Below are 21588 nucleotides of genomic sequence, written 5' to 3'. Positions count from 1 at the left end.
CATAGAGCGTTCACAAAAAAGCAGTATTGAATTCCGTAAGCCTAATCTTAAGCTTTCAGGCGCACAGTTAACACCCGCGCTGTGCAAGCGGGTTCCTTAAAAAGCATCAGACCATTGTGGAGAAAAGGAAGGTGAATTAATATGTTCAATATGACAAATTTAAAATTTAGATATAAGATTGGAGTCGAATTCAGACAGAAGAGATGAGATGTAGAATGGAGAGTAGACAATATTAGAAAAGTCTTGATAGAAGAGAGAATATTTGTTTAGAGGGGGAAAACCAACAAATATAAGATCTAAAATTGCCACTTCTAGACCACAGAATGTACAATCGAAGGAGTGAAGCACGTTAATTTTAAACAGGTAAGAAAGAACGGAAAAATGTCCAATCCTCATTCGAATAAGTGAGGATATTTCGGTTCAAGCCGATTTTCTGAGAGAGTCCTGCTGGAGAGGTCAAAGGATCTCCCTCGACCAGCCTCTCCTGAACCGGTCCGCCACACAGTTGGTGGGCAAACATATATCTCGTCAAGATCCGGAAAAACCTATACCCATGAACCCAGGCACCCCTGACAAGTTACCAAACGCAGCGAACTACTTGGGGTGACCTATAGCAGAGGTGTTGGTTATACAATACATGGCTCTCAAATTGAAATTATACTATATATTTAACCATTTCATTCCAACAAAAGAATTGTGGTTCCGAAACACGTCAAAAAATACTATAAATAATAAAGTGAAGTTTTTTTTATTAGTTCACAAAACCATTTTTGTTCAAAAGTTTCAAGATTGTTCTAATATGATGCATCCGTATTTCCAAAATAAAAAATGTTTGAATAACTTCATTTCTTCGATCTCAAGTGTCCTTTCGTTGGGAAGAAAATATGATATTCGTCCGTATTCACCTTTAAAAATATACAAAAAAACTGTTTTAATATTCTTGTGATGAACGTAGGAACGATTTACTTATGTAAAAATTAGTTAAAATCAAATATTTTGAAAAAATATGTATTCATATTATTGTAATAATATACGTGGTATCTTTGTTTCATTGAAGATAAGTGAGACGACAATTCTAAATATCAGATTTGAAACATTACTTATCATGACAGCTTTGTTTAACTTCTTTCAAATTACGAGGAGAATCCTAACCTCACAGTTACCATTTTCTATTTTCCCTTTCCTTTTTCTGACAAATTTGCAACTGGGAATACTGGCTTCGAGCAGTGAGACTCTCGCGTGGTATGCATAGAAAATTTAATAAATAAGACAAAAATTCACGAGGGAATAGTTCTCTTGTGCAGGAGCAAAACTAAAACCACACTAGCTCTAACCATATCTATCCCAGGAGCTTAGGGTCTCAACAGTTGACTTTGTCTGTTTGCTGACCAATAGAGAAAGCGTGCGGTACTCCTTCTAACAAACACGAGTTCAAAACATTAGCACTTTGTCACGATACCAACCCCTCAATCTTAATTCTACTCCACCAGTATTTACGTTCGCAAGTTACTTAGGCAAGTCTCAGAATACAGGAAAGGGAGAAATAATTAAAGCAAAGAGAAGGAAGGAAGGAAGGAAAAACTAGAGTGCCTCCAACCACTCTGCGTTACCGCTCAAAAAAGTGGTGCCTATGGCTAAAGGAAAATGAGAAAGAGTATTAATTATTCATAACTATACACAAAAATAAGGTGATACGTGATACAGAGGAATGCGTATTTTGCACACCAATAGATTATTATTCTATCAATGATTATCGATGGAAAAAGGGCATAGTGGAGCTACGATGAAGAATAATCAAAAGATAGTGTCTTTCAAAGTTTAGGAGAGTTTTAATTTTTAATTTAATTTTTATATTTTAATTCGGAAAATGAATTTCAACTACGTTAAATTAATTGACTTGCAGGCCACCAATTTAAAACTGAAACATCCGCCACTCCTGAATAGAATAAAGACGGACGAATTGTTAAAATAATTTAATGGAAATGTAAAAAAGTTCTGTTAACCTAAATTTCTCTGCCACACATGAATGTGCGTAGTTGAATGCAGAGGCATCATGTTCTGATGCTCGAAAAAAATATATTCGCGCCAAGCTACATTTCATAAATATATTGCCAAATTTGGATATTAGTAATTACTTAAGTAATAACTGTACTTTATACTGGAATAAAATTCAATTTGATGAAATCATTATTTATCATTTGTTGTATATAATTAAAAAATGTTGGTATCCGTTAATGTTTAATATCTTGATTTATCCAGAAGACGTATTATTTTTAACAAAAATATCATGTATATTTCTAAAAATATATTTTTTGTGTCCGTTGTACTGTAGTTATGGAGAAAAAAGTAAGTTTGATCGAAAATAAATCAAAACTTTAAGCCGTTTTAGCGATTCTATTTTTTTTTGTTTTCCAATAGCTACAGATTATACTTAACTTTTGAAACCTTGCCAGTTTTAAAACAGGTCACTTTTTTCCCTCTATGGAGAGTGACACATGTTACCTTAAAGTCCGGATTGGGGTGCTGATTATTTATATTCGGCATTGATGAACGGATACTGGCAGAATAAGGACTATAGAAGTGGAGTTTTCACTCATGTGGCGTAGTGTGTATGGAAAGTCCATGAAATATCATAATATTACATATGAATAATTCTGAAAAGGAAATCCATAAATATCTTTAAGAAATCGAGATTGAGGTTGAGAAAGAGGCGCGTAGATAGTTTGAACTATGTACGTTATAAGTGGATTGACGGAAGGAGTGCCAGGAGAAATAGATTATACTAGACGGACGTGAATGAACGGAGAAGACGGAAACGTCCCAGAAAGTAGGATTAGAAGATGCAGTTATACATGTAGTACCGTAGGAGTGACACTATAGTAAGAATTATGTTGACGTCAGTAGCTAGCTGGCTACCGCGTCAGCCTTTCCAAGGCGTGGAGAAATGACAATACGTCGATTACGTAGAGTGTTTATTGGAAGAATAATGTTAACCTTCAAGTACTGAATTACATAAGCTTAAATTACTCACTGTCTACCTCATCCTATTACCGCTGACGATTTTAACCTCCAAATTAAAATTCTATCGCCTTCTGTTGAACTCGATTGCTTCATCAGCGGTCTTGAAATATTCTTCCATCCATGATAAGCCAGCCACCGGTCGTTACCCAGTGAATTCTATAAATCAGCATATTGCTGGACATTGGCTTTTTTAGTCCGATGATTTTGGTAGAGCTCCGCATTAATGTAACAATGGTGCACGTGCACCAATATTAATTTATTAACCTTCTAACTTCTCAGATTCAATGACTTCTAATATGCAGCCTGTAGATTTGTTGAATTTTCCATGATGATAACCATGCTGTTACCGGAGATGGTATCAGAAGAAAAATAAACATATTATACTTGGATACGGTAATGATTGTGTACACAGACAGAGTTAAAAGGCTTGCTTATGGGAAATTGCTTATTGAATGGTTGATTAGTCTTACCTTATAAACATCAAAGTTCTCGATGATTGAGTCGAAGCACGTGTAGAGATCATTGAGCAGGTCCACAACCTGCAGTGGTGTGGACTCTGCAGATATCTGCGTGAAACCGATGATGTCGCTGAAGTAAATGGTCACCTGGTCGTAGGTCTCCGCCATGACGGACTGGCCCATGATTAGCTGAGATGCTACAGATCTGAAAAAAAAAATCAGTTTTCAAATAATGTTATTAAGAACCACCGTGGCTGAGTTGGCATCGCATCTGGTCCCACACAGGCGTCGTGAATTTCTCCTAGCCTTGCTCCAATTCTCCATCATGACACAGACCAAATTTCAGCCTACCGCGATGTTAATAAGAGATCTTAAAATATTGTCAGGCTATACTGAACCGGCGACCGTTTATCTTTCTTAAACAAAAGCGCATTGCAAAATAATAATAAATTGTAAAATTCTGATTAAATTACTTTATGGTTCTTATATCGTCTTAGAACCGACTAACCACAAGTGTTAGTATAATAATAACATTACGTCATTACCAAATAATTAATGTGTTCCATTGTTACGTAATTTGCAGTGGTAATTTATGCCTGCAAGTGCTTTGTTCGCCGTAATTTACCCCTGAAACAATAATTTAAATTCTTGTGTTATTCCATTATAATGGTCCTGAACACGGAACAGTTAATCCATAGAAGTGTGATCTACAGTCTACACCGATTTGAAATAATGTCTCCAATATTATGTAATACCCCTTGACTCCTAGGTTTCAGTCAAACCAATCCCTTAAATGCATACTGTTGCAAAACTGCAACATACCGTTCAAACCACCTTTAACTCTTTGGTGTATACTTAATGCACGCCGTTTTAGAATTATCAAGTTCACGGTAATATATTTTATCGAGTGGCATCACCTTTTTTTTCTTTCGCGAATGTCAAATGTCACTTTTTCTTTAACAAAGTGAAGATTCTCGAAAATTGGTTGGAGGTTAGAATTACAGTTTTGTTTTGCTGTTATTATTTTGATTTTTTTAGGTAAGTAGATACAATAATACAATACTTATATGTAATAACTCGTATTTTTCCGGTACACTTATTAGTTTTGAGAATTTTTTTTAGGTTTTTTATTTTTTTTTCCATATTAATTTTTATTAAATACATGGTGTTGTAAACCTGTAACAATTTTTTTTAATCAAATATCATTAAAAAATTACAAAAAAATAAAATTCTTTATATTTTCTTGCATATGCATGTAAATATCTACAAAATATATTTTTTTCCAGAAATATAAATAAATCATGCATTTAAGGGTTAAATTAATTATAAGTTAGTAGTGTAGCTGCGTAACGGTCGCCACTATGGATTTACTAGTTCTAGATTATTCCAAAATTAAAATGAGGGTGATAGGTATATTCCTTGGCTAAGGATGAAGAACGGGAATCCGCCTCCGGGAGTAACCTGGTGTCAGGATGAAATAAAACTGGTGTGAATTAAACAGTGCAAGAAGCACAGGTTTACTTAATTACACATGGAGAGAATTGCACCTTTTTAAATTACACCTACCTGCATTACACAAGGCAAAACAAAATGAAAAAATAATTGGTTTATATTTGAGTATGTTCTTATTGAAAAAAAAATGGATTAGTTTTTTTTTTACTTTACCAATACTTAGGTGGAATCATCCCTAAATTCGTTAATTTTAAGGTCAAGGACAATTCCTTCCTATAAGTAGAACTGGAATCGCTGGTTCATCAGAGTAATTAATTAGAGCGGGGTTGCGATCCTAAGTAATGAGGCCTAAAGAAGGAGAAAAATAAATAGAATTTAGGACACACAGCAAAACCTACATTACACTTCTACGGTTTTATATCTTCGGTGGTAATGAATAATTTCATTCATTTCAGCGGCATTGTCAACCCTGAGCCGTTATGCCCCCATGAAGCTGCCTATCCGAGCTTATCTGTAGACTATACCTAGTAAGTAGTCCGTAGTACTGATTTGGTTCTGAAATTCGGATAACTAAATCTCGTTGACATCTCATGTCTGGAGAAGATAACCTCATTCCGAGGAGATTGAAAATTACAAATAATTTTCAGAAATTTACTGTAAGGGTTGGAAAAATTGTGTTTTGAATTATGTTAACAAAAATCGAATTGAAAGCGCTTTTTGATTTAAAGAAGTTTTTAGCCACTAGGAAGATAAATACAAATAAAGATAACTTCAATATTATCAATAATTGAGGGTAGCACAATACACTTATTTGGAATTGAGTTTCTTCATAACTAATTGGAAATGTTTCTTTTTATTATGTTCCAATAAACTGTTATGTAATTCAAATATTTGTAAACGCCCGTACAATAAGGGTAATTTTAGTCATTTTTCTACATAAAATTTTCCTAAAAACCTGTTTTTTTTTCAATATTTTCTTATTTATGTTAGTTAGGTCTACCTACCATGTACCAATATTTGCTACGATTATTAATTTCCAAGTGGGTATTTTATCAGGATCAAGGCAGTATTAACACGTGTCACCGTAGATTTAAATTGGTTTTGAATTATTTACCTTCAATGAAAATCATGTAAATAATAACGCTTATTAAATATTTTTGAATAATCATCTACATGCGAAAACCCATTTTTACAACAGAAATGTTGTTCTACCATTTTCTTCCTTTGTATAATTTTATAATCCGATTTACGCGTGTAATTGTGTACATTTGGTATTATTTAAGCTCACGCGGTTTTGCGAGATTGGGGTGAATATTATTATTCAAGTACGTACCTACATATGCATGTAGGTTGTGTATATAATACGTTGGATTATTTACACAGGAATATAAGCTAACACAATATTATTATGATCAATTTGATTCTAGCGTAAATTATACTATGTAGGTACTCGTACAACTCCTTTAACCGTAAGATAATCATAAGTATGCAGATTATTACTCACTATTATATTTGGAAGGCGGGTATGTTTACCGTGGCCTCGGGAAGATCTCCTTGATTTTGCAGGATTGCCCGGGATTATGGGGTGAGGTTTGTCTAGGCTTTGGTAACGGGTGCATATGCCCATCTACTGCATGGCGGGCCGGATAGAGAGAGACACTTTGAAGGAGGCCTTTCGACCTCTCCAGCAGTTCTCTCTTGAACCAAGGATTCATACGTACTGGACACCTTTTTAAAAAATATGAAACCGCACAAAAGTTCCAACTTCTCCCAACCGCCTGGAGCCAGTGAGACTATGTCATCTAAAGTTGGAAGTATGTTGTGAGGCTGAATAAATGGAAAAGGGAAGGAGATTGGGAGAAGGAAGGCGGGGAAGTACTTGGCCATTCAGATCTGATCACTAAACGCGGCCAAAGCCATTTCAAGCAAAATTTAAATTCTGAATAATGGTCTTACACCATACTTACTATAACTATATATTCCTTATTTTCTTTTGTATATACTTTCCACATTATTTCTCTTAAATTCTTCTTTATTTCATATTTCATACTTGACATATTCTTTTAATTTACTTAATATTAATCAACCATTACAACACGGGGATGTGCCAAGCTTTGTCGTCTAAATATTCTTCATGACTAATAAACAATGCACTGAATAAAGAAAAATAAAAAAATTTAATATATATATATTAAAAAAAATTCCGTTCTAGAACGTGCTGCAAATGTACAATATATGATTTTAAATGAGTAATTTGTGAAATAATACAAATTAATCAAACACAACTCCATATACCTCTTTCTTTCCCAGGACTTCCTCTCCTTCCTTTCCTTAAAAATCCCCTCCACTCAGCATCCTCTAACTTAGCATAGACAAAGGCATAGGAAAACAATTTTCCTCAGGGCATCTTGTATGGAGCTAATTAAATAAATATATACCTGTTTAGTCATTTATGTCGCGTATATGTTGAGTATATTGCCTGTTAGGTATGAAGGTCGATCGATATATTGAGCAATTCGAGTTAGAATTGCACGGTTACAGTCTTACGGCAATTATTGCTCCTAATCTAACTTGACAATCATTGAGCTATAATTTTCTCAAACTCAAATACAAACGCAAACCTTCTCTGTATTCAACGCTGCCTAGCGTAACTTATTCAAATCGGAACCTAAGCTTACGTAAGTTAAGCAATCCATTTGCAAGTTACAAAAGCGGATAACCAACCGAGAAGTTTGTAAAACTGTCAGTAGTATTAGTGACGGTGTTTTTGCTTTTAGAAATATATAACTTATGCATTTAGATATATAAAACAATGTATTTAATCAAAATAAACTCAATAGTCAGAGTCGTTTCTTCATTTGGTGTCCATTAAATATAGCAGCATTCTGTGAGTTAATCCCCGGGGATAAAATATTGGGTTAATTTGACCAACTGGGAGTTAAGAAAATTATCGAAATCTCCAGTGTAACATCTTTTTGTATTTGTTGGTTGTGGAAAAAAGGACAGCTCACAAGTTATCAGCCTATTCGTGAAAAATCAATCCCTGGATTCCACCAGGGCTAGAATAGGGTAACAGATTGGTAGATATTTAGGTTGGGTAATTTACACAGTCATTTGAGCTTCATATTTAATTTACTAATCTTCGAAAGGCGATTAATTTCTGTCCTTTATAATAACTTAATTATTTATCTCCTTTTTTTAAATCTCGTATCTAATACTATTTTTTAACTTACGAGTACCTATTTTTTTAAAAGCGGAGACGGTTTACACGTAGTTCCCGTGAGCACTTAGGCCATAGGCCCATTGTTCTATCTCCCATTTTACCTCAATCCTTTAATAACAACCCAGTTCCTTTAATAAATTTCACCGTGGTTGTCATTGGGTATGTGGCTATGTCTTCTGGTTCTACTGTATGTTTCCCCAGGTATCTGAGCCTAGTTCCCATCAGGGCAGGACATTGGCAGTCTCTTCATCCTCTTAACATTTCCTGCATCTATTGATGTTTTCCACTCCCAATATCTGCATGTGTCTCCTGAGATGGCAGTGTCCCGTTAGTAGCCCTACCAGTTCCCTCAGCGAGTTTCTGTCCATATCGAGTAGTTTCTTGGTTCGTCTAGGGTCTGGTCCTTTTATGAGTACTTTGGATTGTCTCATTCCAGGTGCCCTCTCTCATTTTTTGCGATGCTGGGATTTGACCCACCTATCAATATGTAATTTTGTGTGGCAAGCTGCTACTCCTACGGCCGGCTCGGATCCTACAAGTGGTGCTTTCGCCCCTTTCCTTGCTAGTTCGTCAGACCGCTCGTTGCCCTCAATATCTTTATGTCCTGGTACCTCGATTAGGGCTATTTTATTGATGGTAGCGAGTTCTATAAGAAAAGTCCTGCATTTCATCACCAGTCTGGAGTCACATCGGTTACTTCCCAGTACCATTAGGGCTGCCTGGCTATCAGAACATATGCTTATGTTTTTATTCTTGTACCCAATACGTATATTCTCCTCTGTGCAGACCAAGATGGCTTCCATAGCTTCGATCTCAGCTTGAAACACAGTACAGTATATTCTTAGAGGTATACTGAGTTCCCTCTTGGATCCCTGCAGACAGACTCCGGCCCATACGAGTACCTAGGCATATTGTTTTTTTTTGCATTTATCCCATACAGAAGGCCCTGAGGAAAAAAAAACTCCCTCAGGACCTATGTCATCTTTTGAGGTGCTGTGTGAAGGATCTTTTTTAAGGAAGGAAGGAGAGGAAGTTATGGCAAGGTAAAAGGTATGAGAGTGGGGTAGGAATTAAGGAATCAGTGTGTCTATGAGTGACGGACATGTGCATATATCCATCCCACTGCGATGCAATGAATTAAAGCCTTGACATTCTAGGTTAACTCAGGGATCGAAAAGTTTCTTAATAATGGTCAATCACGGTGAGTAAACTTCAACTTATTCTATATACTTTGTTCTTTTTACTATTTGAAGACTTAAAATCAATATTTATCATAAAATATTGATTTTAAGTATTTTGCATATTTGTATTAGTTTTATTGAAGGTACCTTTGTATTATTATGATAAATGCACTAATCATCGATGTTGGTCGAAGGTACTACTATGATATTTAAACTTTTTAAATTTTTATATGGAGTGAATAAATAATCAAAATATACTGTTAACCATTCGAAAACTCAATAAATATGCAAATGTTGAATTTCAAACGGTTTTATTTCCATTTTGAAATTTCACGTATATACACAATGTTTCGTTTCGTACGTGCAAGGAAATTATTTTGTTCAATAGCATTATTTGGAATGTCTGCATGCCTGCCAATATTTAATCGAGTAATGGCAATATTTAATCGAGTAATGCTAATATGAAAATACAGCAATACGAATTTACCTAAGGTGAGAGAGAGAATAAGTCAACAGAGATAATGGAGAGAACTGAACCGAAGAAAGACAGTTGGAACATACCCCCCCAATGGACATCTGAAGACGGGAGACGATCAAATATCCTCCGCAAACTGCTATTACATTTTAAATTTTAATATTTTTAACTTCATTTCTCTTTTTATTATATGTGCTTATCGTTATTTCAACATTTTTTTGCTAATTATTAAAGACAATATTAGATATTGAGACGGAGTTCTACCTACTGCGCTAGTCCGTCTTTATTGCATTAGGACATATGTAACTGTATCATTCTTCGAGCAAGAACTCCCAACATTTTTTTCATTTGTTTAACACATATTTGTTTTGCCTGCTATCTTTATAATATTTATATTTCGATGATTTATATGACGCGATATATCTAGTACATATTGAATCATTTGTAGGATTGGAAATAAGCCGACATAGCTCAGTGGATACAGAGCACCTGACCGGACATCAGAAGGCACGGGTTCAATTCCCGTTGGCGGCATTTATTTTTACTCGGGAGATATTTTCAATTTGTATTAATATTTCAGATGACTAATTAATGCTTATAATTATTTGTTATCCTTTATGCTATGCATAAAACCTTGTCATATGAACGTTAGTTAATCATTTTAAAATAATAATAATATATGTTAATGATCGGCCATTAACTGGTCATGCAGAAAAAATCGACGATATTGAAGCAAACTAAATAATCAGAAATCAGAAATGGCAGCTATCTCAAAAGCGATGTGTCATTTGCGCCTATATAAGGGGCTATGCCATAGTACTTTGTCAGTCAGTAATTAGCAGATACAGAGAAGTAGGTCCCGAGCAAACTCCTACTGAGCGCGCGGTCCGGTGCGTCATCCTCGTTCCACGCACCAGCCCTCCACGCCACGCCCCGGCTCTTGGGGGCCTACATCATCCCTGGCTTGCGACTCACACGCGCTCACGCCCTGCGACATCTTCGCTGGTCTGCGCCCTGGACCTGCCATATCTTCGCAGGTCTGCATCTCCCGCGCAGTGAGCTCTTCCGCGCTGCATAATCTGCTGACCAGGTAAATTCTACCCTCGGCTCTCTTACTTCACACTGGAGTAATAAATCAGGGCTTTCTATACCACCATTCAAATTAAGTCGGATTTTATTCTTCAAACTCAGAGTTTTGTTAAATTTAATGATTTAATTGTTGTAGTTTCAGCTTAGCTTTGTCCTAGCTTTCAGTGGTATTTACAGTCAAAATTTTAGAAACAAGTTTGATCCAGTTTCCGCAGAAGGGCAACTATTTAAATAAAATATTTATTATTATTCATGGTGCCTTACATGTCGTCAGGTAGTTTAAAACTTGTAATTATTTATCAACGAGAACGTATTCTAGAAGCCGACCTGGGAACATCACCGAAAAAGCTATTTTTGGGAAGCTGTTAAATTATTTATAGAGGAGGGTGCGCGCGAGAATTTTGTTCCCCTATTAAATTTACGCACTTGCCCAAGAGAGAAAAAGCACTCACTATAACTCAACCTAGTTAAAGTGCAAAATTTACCAGATAAGTTTAAAGATCAAGATCAAAATAACTTTTAGCCTAGTAAAAAAATTGATATCAATATATTTTATTTTATTAACGAAATTATTAATTATTCTTTCAAATACATGTTGCTATTAATTTCTATACAAAAATTCCATTATCCTTTAAACCCTTGCTCTTTGTAATTCTGTCTCTTTCTTTTATATAATTGTTATACTAGCCTCTCTCTATTTCACAGTTTTATTGTTCCCTCCTTAACTATATCATGTTTGTATGCCATGTATTTATTTATGCCTTTGTATTTTTGTTTAATTTAAATTGCTACCCTGGAGAATGTTTAAGTCAAGTGAAACCGGTTGATGGATAAATTTATGAAAATTAGTGGTTTAAAAGAAAATGTTTGCTTCGTTAGAATTATAAGCAAAGTTATAAGCCTTAAAAATAATTCATAATAAATATTTGTCTTGGTCCTTCTCACAAGGGATTCCTGTGCCGAGGCGGACAAGGTTTTTCATAAAATAAAATTACAATCAACTGATTGTTACTCCCATAGTATTTTACCAAAATGTTTCGTTATCCTCTTCTTTGATTTCTTTAAGCCAGTTTTTAAAATTTGTTTGTTGAAATCATTGCTGGTGGATATGAATTATAAAACATAGTGGATAAGTTTTTATAGTTCCTTTGTCCATGAGCAATTTTAAATATGGGTAGGGTATATTCTAAATCTCATTTTGACTAGCTTTTGTTCTGTGAAAGTGCGGATAGTTTTTTTTAAAGTTTTTTAATGTTTAGTCAAAATATTCTTGGCATAGATTTTACTAAAAACTGCTAAAGGAAATTTATTTTGTCGACGTGGGAGCTTTTAGCATCTTCTTTATAATAAATACCCCTTTCGGCTCTAGATAGTTAATCTACAAATCCGTGAAAAATCACGGGATATCATTCTAGGATTTGTGAAGCTGTAAGCATTTATTGAATATTTGACTAAGAATTTATTGTTAATTTATTTTTTATTTAATTTGAATTTATTGTCTTGGGATACTTCGGTGGCTCCAGTCCATTGCTGGCTAACTCACTCCTCAATATTTGTGCTACGCAGTAAGTGGGATCAGTTTTTGACCTAGTTAATATATTATTTAACTTAGACTAAGTGGTAAAGCTTTCAATGCTTGTAAGATAAGAACGCTATAGAATTTATTGTAGAGTTAGTTTAACGAATAGGCTCAATTATCTAATTTCTTATCTATGTGGCACTTACGTACCGACAAACGGATTGAGGGGTGAAATAAATTCATGGTTTAATAGAACCTTCTTTATTAAGAAGAAATTCAAGAAAATACATATTTCGAATGAGTTTCGTTAAATTGACAAATGGAATTAATGTTTTTGAAATATATTATATTTTACCACGATAAAAGCAAACGTTAACTTCGCGGTGAGACACTGAACTAATGAAAGAAATTTTTGTTTACAAGCAATATATTTCTCTTCTAAATTAGCTTCTTTTTTACCACAAAATAGCCCGCAATGTTTTGTGACGATAAGCTAAAACCTTAAATCATGTTAACTAATGATGTTTTTCCAAAAGTTAGCTAAACACAGAATGGGGCATAAATACTTCCTTATTATAAAATAAATATTAAAAAAAACTGGAAAAGGTATTGCCGATAGTTAAGCATTATTGAAGGTAAATGAAACAACACAATTTTAAATTTTTAATCACAAAAATTAAGAGAAACGGTTGCGCGGAATTTTTCATACAAAACATACGTTTGGATTTGCGGTTAACATGCAGCACCAAACTGACTAGGTAATTATTTTTTTAATCAAAGGGTATAGCAAATTTCTAGTACGGATAGATGCTATTTTATTTTATTTAGTTTCCAATTGTGATATATAGACCATTAAAAATCAAATTCGGCATTTTTTTGTAAATCGTAATTTCTAAAAAAAATGTCGTACATTATCTACTGTTTTAATATAATTAGAAAACATTAAGGGGTTTTCTTGGGTAGAAATTTGAATTTATATCAGACAGATGTGTGTTCCAACATAAATCGGTCATTTGAAATTTAATTTTAACTCTATCGAAATACTTTTTTTAAATCTTAATTTATGTTATCTTATTTATGTAGTTGTTGAGATTTTTTTTTGTTTTTAAATTTTAATTGAGTCGCAAATAAATGCAAAAGTTGCGTCTAAAATTTTGAATAGTTGGTTTAGTTTTTTTTACTTATAATTTAAATATTATATTTATTTAAGGAGGCCTATTTTTATATTTAAAAAAATAATAAATACAATAGAACATATCCATACTAGATATTTGCTATGTATTCGTTTTTCAGTTTGGTTAAGTATTATAACCCTAAATCAATAAATTAAGTTTTGGATGGAAAAGGCCGAGGAAAACAACAATCTGTAAGGATGGTTTGTTTCACAATTTTATCAATTCATCAAATTTCAAAGATAATTTTTGAGTTTCGTGAAAGTTCCATTCAAGTTCTTTTAATATCTAAGTACTATGTACTGTGAGCCCATGACTCAATAATAATAATAATAATTTCACAGAACTTCAATTTATTTTAACTCAAACTCTATGAAACAACGCCTCCTGAGGTGGTGCCCACCGTTCTCTAAGCACTGATGCAACCGATTTCTCAAGATCCTTTACACGTTCCTACATGTTCAACGGAATTCGGGCTATTTCTTGTCGAATAAGATTCTACAGTTGAAGCATGGTTGAAGATCAGTGTTTGCAAACTTCTGCTTTGAAATTTCCCAATAAAAAATATCTTCTTTGTCAGGAAATAATTCCGGTGAACATGTTGGAACGTGTGGAGAAGAGTTTCACAAATCGGGTGCATTAATGCATAGATAACGGTGGGCACCCTGAGAAACGAGTGGTTTAAAACTGCTTAATTTGAACCTTTAAATTATGTTCTGCCATTACCAAAAAAAAGTTGTCCATTTGGGATGCGGGTACAGTTTATTGGATAACCAATACCTGTGTCACATGTCACCCCAAGTGGTTCGCTATGTTTGGTGACTTAGCTGGTTTGCCCGGGCTCATGGGGTGAGGTTTTATCTTGGTGTTAGCGCCGAATGCTTCTGCCCACTGTGACAAATCAAATTTCGTCACAAATAAATTTTAATGTTAAACTCAGTGTGACCCGCAGTGCGCCCAAAGACAAAGTAAGTGTTGACAGACGTGGGTTGTAAGGAAAGAAGTGAAAAGTGCGGGGAAAAAAGACAGGTCTTACGAGCTCAGGAAGGAACACAGTCAAGACCGAAGCGGGATAGAGAGGAGACCGAGATAGGAGTGGTGGTGATGTACGCGTTCCCCGCCCAGTGGTGTGATGCTGGGCGGTGGATGAAGAAAGTTACAGTCGAGTTTGAGAAAATGATTTGCAAGATATATTATCTTCTGCCCGGTGACGTAATGCTGGGTGTGAGGCGATGAAAGTGACCAGACGCGGCCGGGAGGCGAATAAAGCGCTGTTACCAGACGTGGCTGGGAGGGCAGAACTGGAGAAACTGCCACCTAAGACTTCGGCCTTAGTAAAGCCGACGCACAGAACCAACTCAGCAACAACAGGATAGTTACAATGAACAATGACGATGTGAATAGTGGAGAAGCAACCCGAGCCATATTACTAGTAGTTAAGTTATAGATGTAAGTATATCTAAGCATAATTTAGATTTTGTATTAAAACTTGCAAACCCAATTAAAATCGAGACTCATAATTAATAGAAATTCTTAATTAAATTCACCTCCCTAGTCCCTACCCAAGCGACCCGAATTGGTGAGAAGGCAGAAGAGAAGAGACTGAAGAGGTAAGTATGCAACAATATGTTTAAATATTATTCTGAGCTAGTTGCCGGAGGATATGCAAACAATATGTTACACCACCCAGTGTGTGGCGCGCCGAATTGGGAGACACTGGTTGAGGGAGACCCTTTGACCTCTCCAACAGAACTCTACGGAGGGATGGATTCCAACATCCGTTTATCTTGGACACACTTACTCCTAGATTTCTACCCATTTCTCATGCCTGTTTACATCCTCAGAACCTTTCCTTTATTTCCTCAAAAATAGCTTAGTTTTTGTAAAAAAAACTCTTTAAATTTTATTTATTTCAAAATAAGGAGGTTTCTAGGCCTTATCCTGTAGTAACCAATCACAAGTCTGTACGACGAGCATTACATAATAAAATAATATACGTTCATTTTGTTAACCTGGAAAATATAAAAACACGCTTAATAGAGTAATACTTAACAACAACAAAAAACGGAAACCATCTGACATAATGTAGAGGTAGAGGATGGGCTGTGTGCCCTTTTCACACTAAACTTAATTTTGGATTAAAGACTGAAATACCCAACTAAAATGAATAATATTTTTTGTAGTATTTATTTCTTTATTAATTAAATATAAATTGGAGATGTTTATTACGACGCCTATTTCAGACATTTGCTATTTTATTTATATTTCTTTTACTGTACAAAGCAATCACTTTGTGGTTTGACATATTTAATAAAATAAAACACTTTTTGTTTTAAAACCAAGAGTTTTTGATAATTTTTAGAACCGACCGGTTTCGCTTTACTTTACTTAAGCATCTTAAGGGTACAAATTATTACTATTAGTAATAACTTGTACCCTGAAGATGCTTGAGTAAAGCGAAACCGGTCGGTTCTAAAAAATATTAAAAACTCGTGGTTTTAAAACATAAACTATTTTACTTTATTCAAGAATATTTGGTTTAAAAACAAAAATATTTTACTTTACTCAAGCATCTTCTTTAGCATCATCTGAGTAAAGCAAAACCGGTCGGTTCTATAAATCATAAAAAACTCGTGGTTTTAAAATAAAAAGTATTTTATTTAATTATATATTTCTTTTGATTTACAATAAGTAAGCCATTAAAAAAATCGATTTTTCGTGATTTTCGAGACAACTTTTGCATTTTTTTTTTTTTGCAAGTTTTTCACATTGTTAAGTAATGCACTTTTTTATACTATCCCCATTTATTAGTCAAATCAATTTATTTCATTGTATTAAAACAGCAGAACGCTAGTATCAAGCTGTTTATTTTTTCAGAAAAATTCGAAGAGATAGAAAGCTAACAAAAGAACAATGATTTATTTGGAATATTAGGAACATACACAATTTAAATAAAATAAAATGGTTGCAATGGTAAAAAGGAATCTACAATTCTGGTTCTAATGATCAAGTAGGGAAACATATGAAATATATAGTTAATAATTTGGTGAGACCTTTCAAATTTATACAGATATTTATAAAAAATAATATTTTTGCCCTATCTACCACAAAAGTTTTATGAAATATAAATTATACACTAATTGTTGTACTTCTGAACAACTTATCTAAAACAATGTTTACATGTAAAAGCTTCCAAAGAGTCAATAAATAAATAAATAACCCTGAAAAAAAAATTGTGACTAAAAATAGCTTTTTGATTTCATCTTAAATTTAAATAATAAATTATCGATTTACCTTCACATACAAATTTGTCGAGTTTAAATAAATATTTCATTATATTAGCATATTAGTTAGGTTAGGTTAGGTAAGGTTGGGTAAGATTCAATTTTAATTATTATATACGAAAAAATGCCAATTTGGCCGTAAAATCAACAAAACTTCATTTTTTTTACCTATATTTTGTGTTTACACAAATATAACACAAATAAATAAAAAAGCTTGGTTTGGTATTTGGGCCTTAAATTCCTCAAATTGCCGTCCCCCTTAATCGATTCCGGTACATTATATAAATAATGTACAACATAGATTAATTTCCTTCTCGTCTTTTACTTAATTTTTCTCCTATTAACATTATTTTATGCCTATAGTCTATTACTAGTACCTACATTCGACGCAGTTAATTTAAATAAAAAAAATGGTTTATTGTATACCTAGTTAATATTCCGCCATGGTGTAACACACAATAAAACTTAATAATTTACATCAATATATCATGTTATTTTGTATGAATATCGCACAATAGTAAAAATGTTCCTTGCCAACCAGAGCCAGTGAGACTACGGCATCGCGAATTGGGGTATGCTGTGAGATTGAAGGTACTAGTAAGGGGAAGGAGATGAGGAGAGGAAGGTGGGGAAGTACCTAGGTATAATGATCTGGTCACTAAACACGGCATAATTCATTTAAAGTAACGTTTAAATTCTAAATGATGGTCGTTCACCAGGGCAAGATTGAAAATATATTTCACTGTTGAAATAAATGCTAGTGTCAAATAAAGTAAAATTATATTATTATCAGGTATCCTGTCTTACACGTGCTACTTTAAAAATAATATAATGCTACGTTTACAAAATATTGTTTATCTGTGTCAAAATGGGAGTGGGAAGATATTTACTCGATTATAAATAAGAATTCTTTCCCATGAATCGCATGGATGCGGTTACCTATGACAAAACACATTTATAGTTGTGGATTCTACATTTCAAACACAGATTTATGAGCAGGTGTTATTGGTTTTACCTGGAAAACGGTATTGAAAAATTTTCTGGAGCACTTACAAAAAAAATATACCGTTGTAAGATTCTGACCTTTTCAGTATTCGGTATAATCCAATTCAATTTAACAGTTTTTGTTTCGTTTTTTCCACATCAATGGAATCCCCTTGTAGACGAGTTTATTAGATAGGTTTGTTAAAATTGTAGCGTGCTTGCCAGTAAATTGAATTATTTGTTTCAAATTTGTTTGCGGAGTGAATGAAGATTTAGGTTTTCTCAATTATTGGGAAAAAGCTTTTTACTTTGAAAGCGAAAACCTTGTAATAGATTTCAGAATAAATCCCTATATTGTCTGGAATACAACGTGTAAAGTTATGTGTCAAAAACAAGCCAATAAGCTTTTACAAAACAATTTTCAGCAAGATGACCCACATTTAGTATCTTACTGTGATTTATTTTGAATAATAACACATTTCTTGTTTAAACATTTCATTATACTTTATTTAGTTTTATTTTGTCGTCAGAAATATAAATCAAACTAAACTTTAATGTTATAAATCCTGTAATTGATTGAAGATTAGAACCGAAGAAAAGTCACGATTATCTCCATGGTTTATGACGTCACATGATAAGCTTTCACATAAGTTTTTAGAAATGTTCTTGTTTTTCATGGGACATACATGTCAAGGACATCCATTCAATTTCCGGTACCCTTCCAATCACATTTATTATTGAAATTACGAGCACCATCCTACAAATTATCCAACAATCAACCTACACTAACATCAAGCTACTTTACAATCAAGACATCCACAAACACAATACTCGGAATAACAATAAAATCCGCATTCTTCTAACACACACTACAAAATATAGGATAAAAACTATATTGCCTACAAACTCTATAAATCTCTTCCAGATATGTATACAAGCAGCCAGCATATACAAAAAAATCAAAATAAGACTTTAAAAGAATATTTCATAAAATCGAAAATACGTAATTCTTGTCGTGTTGTATTTTGTCTTGTTTTCCGTACCCTGTATGTTGTAATTGAGCATAATTTATTTTTACCAATGTATTAGTGGGTACTTTCTTATAAATTCCTATCTTGGTTTTGTGCTTATGTGGATATCACTGGGAATAAAAATATCATCTGGGAATAAAAAATGGGAATAAAATCTCAAAATAAAAATAAGATAGGTTTATCTAAAAAAACGCTGTCTGGATTGCATTTAGTTCGGGTTGAATCTTGCGATCATACATAAAGATAGTTGCCAATAAAAATGTGCGGTGAAAAAATGAAGACAATGTTAGTAGTTCTTATTCGAAGTATGATACAGTTAAAAGTGACCGAGGGGAATAGGGTCCCATTAGCTCAGTCGGTAGAGCACTGTCCCGGAAAGACAAGGGTCCTGGGTTTGAGTCCCAGATGTGACCGTTTCTTTTTCTGATTTTTCTGTTTCAGATTTTCGTTTAGAAATCACTAATATGGTCTTCAATATTTAAAATGGTTATTGTTGTCGCGAAGATTTCGTAGATTACAATTTATTGTTTTCTGATATCAGTTTGTGGCTCTCATTTCTCACTAAAAAGCAAAAGGCTGAGTGGTTTATTAAGAAAGTACGCGTTGCCAAAGCTTATTCTTCTCGATTTGAATTGAACATAAAATAGAACTTCTGATTATAACCATAATCAGGTGCTTTATCATTTTGGGAGGCGGCTATGGATTCCGCCGCCCGGGAATTATTTATTGGATAAAAAACATCTCTGTAATAGGTCACCCCAAGTGGTTCGCTATGTTAGGTGACTTAGCAGGGGTACCCAGGTTAATAGGAGGATGGGGGGTGAGATTTGTCTAGGTTTTGGCGGCAGATGCGTTTGACCACGTTTGAATCGGCAGAGACTGATCTGATGAAGGGAGATCTTTTTACTTCTCGAGCCGCACTCTCTCGACCCATCGCCTTGCACCGCAGTGGGATGTATATATTCACATGTCCGTCACTCCTGGACACTTAATCCCCAGATTTCTACCCAATACTCATACCTTTTTTCTTCCTAGGTCTTTCTCTCCTTCTTTTCCATAAAAAGCCTCTTCAAAAGCTTCCCCAAAGATGACATAGCCCCTAAGTGATTTTTTTATCAGTTATTTCTGTGTGGATCTAATGTAAAAATGTGCGTATGTTTCTTTGTTTGTTTCTTATTTGTAAAAGCCTTAACATTACTTCACCACAGAATTGAATCTGTTTTATTTTTCAAATCTTATCCCGCGTTGCCCCCAGGATTGTGCTCATTGTGATGTTGTACTAGATCATGATTATATCATTCAATAATATAATTCCATCGTTCTACCTCATTGACTAGTAATTTTAGCTGTTATCTGTATTTAATTTTCTTTCTGAAATAAAAATACTTAATACCTCGATACCGTCGAAGAAAAGAACAATCACATTTGAAAATGTTCTTTCTTAGTAAGTAATTTAAGTTTTCTTTGTTATTTTCACAACAGCTCGATTTTTGGTCAACAAGACAACAGGTTTCTATCTGACAAATCGGTGTCTTAAGTAAATGAGATGTAAAGAAAGATACTTTAGAACTAGTTTTTTCAGGATAGTACTTTGTCAGATAGAACTTTGTTGTCGTGAGGAAACATTTTGACATTTCAAACACTTTTTTTAAGAAATTTTTAATGACAAAAAAAATAAAATGATTTTTTTAGTCTTATGAATGAGCAGGCTCAGAATGAGAATAACATTGTCTATGGTCGCCGCCTTTTTTTTTAAATTCCCTCTATCCACGAAGATGGTGTGTGACGTAGAAAAATCGCAAAATCTTAAAAATGTGTCAAAATATTGGCATATCTATGGTTAAATATTGGAACAACTTTTTTCATACCAAAGCACGGAGTTATCAATTTAGTGAGTGGTTTATTTATGGTGTAAATTGATACCTCGGCCCAGACGGATTGATGTGTTTTATAAAAGAGACGCGGAATATAACTTATTGTGGATTCAGTAATCATCTCCTTCCTTTTCCTCCTATATTCCAAACAAGGTTTGTCTTGTGTTCCAGAAGCCCAGATTTTTAAATATTGATAATTACTGTCCATTGAGTTTAGCGGATACGTAGTAATTATTTGTTCTATTATAATTTCTGAGTATAAACTTTTTTATTATTATTATAGCATTTGACATAGTTTTGGGACTTCAAGTATGTGGCAAAGAGCTTATTCTAGCAGTATTTTCAAACGCCAGCTTATACAGTGGAGTCACGATTTCGCGACACCAATTGATTTTGTAATAATTACGGTCTTCGCATAGTTTAATAAAAGTTGGATTATTTTATAAAATCGATTTTCAGATAAAACAGGACAATTAATATTAATATAGCCTAACAATACAAGGCAAAAGTGATCTCTTCACTATTAATGTGGGTGTTCAAACAAGATGGTTGTTTTGATAGGTTGTTAAGGTATGTAAATTATTCACATAAACTCTCAGAGGAATTAATTTTACTTTACGTTCTAATTTTCTCATTGAGAGCTTAGAATAACTAAATTAATTTTATCTACTCAAATTTGTACTAGCTCCTATGGGCTACAGAACGTGTGAGTTTATCATATTTGCGATACCTACTGTTAAAAGGTGTTGTTTAATATTACATAATTAATAACCGAGGAAGATCTTAAAGAATAACATGCTTTTTGTATGTGGTTCAGTGTCAATG

At 33.9% G+C, this 21588-nt stretch overlaps 1 protein-coding gene across 1 annotated transcript in view; it reads right to left on the bottom strand.

Annotated features, from left to right (window-relative positions):
• Positions 1–21588, bottom strand: part of LOC149417291 (atrial natriuretic peptide receptor 2-like) — a 366040-nt gene that overhangs the window by 51574 nt on the left and 292878 nt on the right. Inside the window, exon 5 of the mRNA XM_089640191.1 lies at positions 3492–3684. Within this exon, the coding sequence (XP_089496317.1) occupies positions 3492–3684 (193 nt within the window). The remainder of the gene's footprint in view (positions 1–3491; positions 3685–21588) is intronic.

Source organism: Hesperophylax consimilis, chromosome 15, assembly GCF_061612785.1.
Source record: "Hesperophylax consimilis isolate HC1 chromosome 15, BYU_Hcon_1.0, whole genome shotgun sequence".
NCBI lineage: Eukaryota > Metazoa > Arthropoda > Insecta > Trichoptera > Limnephilidae > Hesperophylax > Hesperophylax consimilis.
This window is presented reverse-complemented; position numbering and strand designations above follow the sequence as displayed.